At 42.0% G+C, this 6,645-nt stretch overlaps 1 protein-coding gene across 5 annotated transcripts in view; it reads left to right on the forward strand.

The window, feature by feature from the left end:
- Positions 1 to 6,645, forward strand: part of Rft1 (RFT1 homolog) — a 52,778-nt gene that overhangs the window by 4,921 nt on the left and 41,212 nt on the right. For 4 of the 5 annotated variants that reach the window (XM_004631641.2, XM_023715670.1, XM_023715671.1 and 1 more), the window contains exons 2-5: positions 1,451 to 1,536; positions 3,302 to 3,418; positions 4,577 to 4,766; positions 5,417 to 5,518. In XM_004631641.2, coding sequence (XP_004631698.1) covers positions 1,451 to 1,536; positions 3,302 to 3,418; positions 4,577 to 4,766; positions 5,417 to 5,518 — 495 coding nt within the window. The remainder of the gene's footprint in view (positions 1 to 1,450; positions 1,537 to 3,301; positions 3,419 to 4,576; positions 4,767 to 5,416; positions 5,519 to 6,645) is intronic. The other variant, XM_023715672.1, reaches the window with a different exon arrangement.

Genomic DNA, 6,645 nt, shown 5'->3' on the forward strand with positions numbered 1-6,645 from the left:
TCATCGATCACTTTCCTCTTTGGCCCCATAATCTTCTTGATCAGAAAATTTGGGACACTACTGAGGTACATGACGTTACAGTACAAGTTCTCATATGGGCCAGGCTGATCTTGAACTTGCCACAATCCTCCCTCAGCCTCCCAAGTGGTGGGATTACAGGGGTACACCACCACGCCCAGCTTCTGTCCCTTGTATTTTGTCTGGGCTACCCATCCTTAGCATAAGCAGCACTCACCCCCAGGGAGGGCCTTCCCATTATCTACTCCCAGAACTGCGCCAAACCAATCAGTGAGCTTGTGTTGAGCTGGGTATGGTGGGGCATACCTACAGTCACAACATTTGGGGAGGCTCAGGCAGGAGGATCACAAGTTTGAGCCAAGCTTGGCCAATTTATCAAGCCCTGTCTTTAAAAAAGAGCTGAAAAAAACAAAACAAAACAAAACTGCAGATGTAACTTAGTTCAAAGACCCTGCAAAGATGTGTGTAGGGGTGATGTCTGACTCCATAAAGTTAAAATGGCAGTATCGTGATACTGGAGATGTGCTGGACTTCAGGGAGCATGTTGCTGGTCTGAAGATTTTTAGACAGTAATCATCCCTTGGCCTATTTTGATTGAGACTGCAGCTGTTCACTGATAACCCTGAGAGTGCTCAACACAGAAAAGATGTCACTCACTGCTAGACTGAGAGGGAACGAGGCTTCCATCTTCCCAGCATGTCCTTTTGGCAGCCTTGTCCTGTGTTTCGTGAAAACAATTTTTGTTCAGGTGGTTTTCTTGAATGGACGAGTTTGGAAGTCTCTAGACCTTTCTCTGTCAAATGACAATAGCTAGGCTCTCTCTTTAGCTTCATTGTGTATAATTTCATTGTTATGAGTTGTGTGAAAGCTGTGTCAAGTCCTCTGTGGGGAGGGGCAAGTATTGAGTTAAGAAAGGCAGTGTTTTTTTGATTTCTAATTGAGAAAAGCAAATTTCAAAGAGACTAAGTGTCAGTATTGGAATCCCTAGATATTACCAGGCACACAAGAAAGAATTGTACTAAGTGTCCTGTTCCCTGTAGGTGATCATTTGCTTAGTATGTGTTTCTAAACAGTTTTTACTGGGGAATTGGGTGTGGGCTGAGTACAATCCTCTTTCTGCCTCCTGGAGTGCGTGGCTTTGAACCTGAAGAAACTCATTGATTCCGAAGGCCTCTTTCTTTTCATCAGTAAGTTAGGGGGATTTCCACACGTCTTCCCAGGTTCCTTGACCACTGGAAAGGATGTTGAAAAACTCCACGGAATGAAATTTCATAAGAAAAGCAGAGAGTTTGAACGTCTTGGAGGCGATTCTCCGCGGCAGGGCTGCATTGTGTCATTACAGCACATCGGGAAGAGCAGAAATAGTGTCCTCATTTCAACAAATAAACATCCTTAATGTGACTTAATCTATGTTTTTGTTCTTTTACTTCAGGTGTTGTTTCGATTGATCACCTTTGTCTTAAATGCATTTATTCTTCGCTTCCTATCGAAGGAAATTGTTGGCGTAGTGAATGTAAGGTATGTGGGGGTTGCGCTCCGGCCCTGTCTGCTGTTCACATCCCTAGTTAGATTTTTTTCAAACTGTACTTGTGAGTTACCCTTAACTTTTAGAAGCATGGACCTTTACCAGAAACAGAGTGTTTAAGCAGTGGACTAAGGAGGAGTGAGGGATGCAGTGGGCCGCAGGGGTGGGGGATGAGCAGGCAAGTTGCTTTTAATGGACCCATGGAGTGTTTTCCATTAACAACCTCCAAATGCACATTTCTTTGCCAGCTGTTTCAATTTTCTTGCTCTCAGAACCCAGGAGAAGAGTGGGAGTAATTCACTGCAAACCTCATCTCAGGTATAATCCTGTGTTCTTGTCCTGCTGACAGCAAAAGAAGTGGGAGTTGTGTAGTTTGGGAGGATGTGTTTCATAATTGCAGAACTGGAGCTGCCACCTTCTTTCCCTCAATGACTTTGTAACTGAGACACGGTAACTGGGATCTGAGCTTGAGTCCTTGTTATTAGTTCTTTGGAGACTTAGATAGCTGAGCTTGCTTTGTCTTATAGACTTGGCTTGTTTTTTTCTACTCACCTCTTTTCTGTTACAGGACACCCACATATGTTTTGGATTCACAAATGAAACAAAAGTATATAAAATGATGTGAATGCTCAGAATAGCTTAGACTCTGAGTTGCTTATTCGTGCTGATAAACAAAAACAGTATGTTCCAGACAGCATTTCATATCTGCTATTTATGAAGCACGTGGTCTTGAGCTTAGAGGCAGTTTACAAACTTTGATTGGCAAGGGAATGTCTGGAGGTTTACACTAGGTAGAACTGAGGAAGGACTCGAGAATCTGCATTTTCACAAGCTCCTCAGGTGATTTTGAAGCAAAGACCATGTTTTGAGGAGTCATTTTAAAAGCAGAAAGGAAGAAAGCCAAATACTCTTACATGCCTTGATTTTTCTTCCCATGCAGCCCTAGATTGGCAGGCGCCTACATTGGCAGCTCTTGCATGGCCTGCCCATCTGGTTAAGGCATAGGTCTCTCTCCTCATTTGTATTGCTATACTGAGGCACTGTAGGACACTGCAGGACCCATGGACAACCCCAGGAACCTTAATCCTGCTTCCACTCTGACTTAATCTGGGCCACTGCCTTTTGAAGCAGGGAAACTTCAATTTTTCTTTGTTAAGGTTCAGGAAATCTTACCCTGGTGGCACATATCTTCAAGGTACCCAGCATGTGGTACCAGGGATTTAACCCAGGTCCTTGTGCTTGCTTAGGCAGGCACTTAGACCGCTGAGCTGTCTCCATGGCCCATGCAGCAACCTTTTAATGGTTGCCTGCTTAAATGCCTGCTCTGAGATTCTTCGGGCCAGTGACTCCAAAACAGTAATGTCTCAGCCTCTCACAGGGACTTTCAAGTCACTTCTGTCTAGTTTCATTGTGATCTAGAAGTTTCCTTGCTATGTGGCTTGTCCTTTTCTTCTTCTAGTCAGGGCTGCTACGTGCCTGCCCGTATCTGTGCCTACAGGCTCTTGGGGCCACTGTAGCAGTTTCTATCTCAGATGTTACTCTGTGGATGCACACATTCACCTGTGCCTTGTTTGGCTCCTAACTCTGTTGTTCACATGGATTGGATGGGTGAAAAGTCCTGTGGGGGTACAGTGCCCTACCCTTTACTATCAGGGGTGAGTGATCAAGGCTTTCTGTCCTCTCTATTTCTGGAAAACCCCTAAAAGTTCTCTCTATGAAGAACTGGAAGCCTTACTGATTTCTGCTTTTCCTTTACAGACTAACGCTGCTTTACTCGACCACTGTCTTTCTGGCCAGAGAGGCCTTCCGCAGAGCTTGTCTGAGTGGGGGTGCCCAGCGGGACTGGAGCCAGACCCTCAACCTCCTGTGGCTAACGTGAGTTGTGGCTTAGCAGGTGATGCATTCAGGAAAGCAAGTGTACTGAGTGTTCCAAGTGAAAGAGCAGCGCCTGCCTGAAGCTGCCTAGAGTCTCTAGGTTGAGTGCTGCAGTGCGTTTCTGGGGTTAGCCTTGTGATAAGAGGGGGAGACTGTGGATGGAGAGTCTTGGTTCATGTTCTCTGTGGATGTCCAGGAGCTGGGAGGAGGTGTATGTGGGGTTCCTGGGCCAGGTTTCTAGCCTAGGTGTCCTCTTTGGAGCTATTTCTGCTATTCTTGATCACCAGTCTGGGCCCCATTTGGCCTGTACCATTTTTTTTAAATCCTAATCTTTTGAGGGTTTTTTGGTTTTTTTTTTGTTTTTTTTTGTTTTTTTTTGAGTTTTTAACAAACAGTATTTTCTAAAAGCCTTTTAAAGGATTCATTATGTCTTTCTTCATTTTTGTCATGTGATTTTGGTTCTGAGTCTTTTGGAATATTCTTGAAAATCAAGTATATCAACTAAAAATTATAATGACTTTTCTGCACGTAGATCCCTGCACAGGTTGGCGGCTGTTTTTTTTTTTTTTTTTTTCTGATGCTGCCCTTGCGTAATTCCTTATTGCCTCAACAGAAATGACTGTCAAAGGGCTGGTAGGTGTTTACTTTATTATAGGAGTGGCTGTCAATTACCCAGTCACATTTAAGTGCTCTGTGGTACACATGTGAAAGGACGTTGTGCAGTGACTGTTGGTTATTTGGGGTACAAGAACCTCCTGGATAGTGTCAGTCAGTCTAAGTACAGATAACAGGCATTTTCCTTCTGGGAATTTTGCTTACCAAGTTAGTATGACCCAGGGGATAAGAATGTCGACTTTGGAGTCGGATCAGGATTGAATCTTACTTCTGCTCTTAACTACCAAATTACCCTGCCCTGTCAGCCCTGGTTTCCTCATCTTCCAAATGTGGGTAATGACAGAGCATCATTGTGAGATGTCAGTAAGATCTGAATCGTGGTGTCATGCCTGAGGGGAGTGCCTCCACTACCTACAAATAGCAAATTATTGTGGTAGTTGTTTTTATTTTGACTCTTAATCACTGTTACTCTTTCATTGTATGTTTATCTTTATTTTAAGATTTAATATTTTAAAATAAAACACATTTTTTCTGCCCTCGTAGAGTCCCATTAGGTGTGTTTTGGTCCTTATTCCTGGGCTGGATCTGGTTGCAGCTGCTTGAAGTGCCTGATCCTGATGTGGTGCCCCACTATGGAGCTGGAGTGGTGTTGTTTGGCCTCTCAGCAGTGGTGGAGCTGCTCGGGGAGCCCTTGTGGGTGCTGGCACAGGCACATATGTTCGTCAGGCTCAAGGTCAGTGTACCTTTTGCTGTGAGTGGGAATATAAAGAATAAAGTTAATTTTTTTTTTTTAATATGAGAATGATTTTTTTTAGACTTAGATCTTAAAAAACCTGAAAAAGCTAACATGATCACTTCAGTTGACTTACTTGAAATTATCAGATGGTTTTTGCCGCTAAAGTTTATCATTGCTAGACTATAAATTGAAATCAGATTTGCTAATAAGGAAGTTATTAGATTATTAGCTCAAATCAGAATTACAAAAAATTTAGGAGTACTATAAACCATTTCAGATTTTGGTAGTGATTCTATTTAGTTGAATATGAATAAACTTTTCATCTTTGAAAATTCAAAGTTTAATGTGTCTAAAATTATGTATAATAAAATTGTAATTATATGTAAACCTACGAACAAAACATGCTGAAGATGCATGAAACCATCATTCAACCTGAGAAGTAAAACATTACCAGGGCTTATGTCCAACCATACTCTGCCCCCTCCACCAGGGTAACTACCACCCTGGATTTTCTGTTCATCATTTCTTTGCATGTTTACTTTTTGATAATATCTATAAAGTGTGCCTTTACCCTGGATTTTCTGTTCGTTATTCTTTGCATCTTTTTAATGATGTTTGTGAAGTGCCCCTCTACCATGTGTTTGCAGGTGACAGCTGAGAGCCTGTCAGTGATCTTCAGGAGTATTCTCATAGCTTTGCTTGTGCTGTGGTTGCCTCACTTGGGACTGTATATCTTCTCTTTGGCCCAGGTAAGAGCTTTTATGTAGTCAGTTTCTCTGGTTTTTCTTCTTGTTCCCATCACTATGTGTTTTATGTGTGTAATGTCATGCCTGTGGGGAAGGCTGGAAGCGTCAGGAGGCTGACCCTGCTACCCCTTCTCTGGCTGCTGTGTCTAGCTTTCCTTCACACTGACACTGCTGGAACCCTTAGGGACTCTATACTCAGTCACATCGTCAAGAATCAAAAAGTCCAAAAGAGGCTGGGGAGGTGGCTCAGTAGAATATTTTGCTTGCCTGGCAAGCACAAGGGCCTGCGTTCAATCCTCGGTTCTGAAACAAAACAAAACAAAACAAAAGAATCAAAAAGTCCTTTTAGGCATTCTGTGGTCACACTCATATCAAACTTATCTTTGATTGTTTGATACTATTATGAAGGGGAAAAAAGTTTGGGAGGTGGGTGGGAATTAACTGTATATGTATTCTTTTCCTTGGATTTCAGTTAGCTGCTTACAGAATCAGAGGAAACTGACAAGCCTATTTTAAACTTAGATTGAAATCTTACATAATTCAGAAAAAACAAAGTCAGAGGAGGTACTTTTCAGCTTAGCCATTTTGACTTCATTTCTGTCTCATCATTTCTAGTTCTACTTCATATTCATGAGTCCAGTAAAATAGGAGTAAAGTACCAGGCTATTTTAAAAAGTGAAACCTAAGATTAGATATTTACCCAAGCATCTTATACTACAGAACAGTATGGTTTTTAATAGCATGTAGGAAGACAAATTAAGAGTCTTAGTAATGTTTTATGTGAATTCTTTCTCATGTTCTAGGCCAGAACTGTGTATGTTTTTGTGGAACATAGTAGAGCTAGATTTAAAATTAATAAAATAAGAATGAGAATTGCCAGCAAAAGCAATTCTCACTCTAGCAGTTGCACAGTTTAGAGCAGTTATCTGTGCTTGCTTTTTTTTTTGCTATAATTCTCATTGTATATCTTTGTTTTTACACATTCTCTATAGTGGAATGTGCAGGCTACAGAGGTACCTGGTTGTTGGATGACTCTTCTTAGGAAATGTGCTCACATGATGAGCGTCTGATTGTCGTAGCTCTTACCCAGAGCAGTGTAGTCATGTACATACACATCATAGTCAGCAATG

The sequence above is a fragment of the Octodon degus genome, unplaced genomic scaffold, assembly GCF_000260255.1.
Source record: "Octodon degus isolate 3935 unplaced genomic scaffold, OctDeg1.0 scaffold00043, whole genome shotgun sequence".
Taxonomy (NCBI): domain Eukaryota; kingdom Metazoa; phylum Chordata; class Mammalia; order Rodentia; family Octodontidae; genus Octodon; species Octodon degus.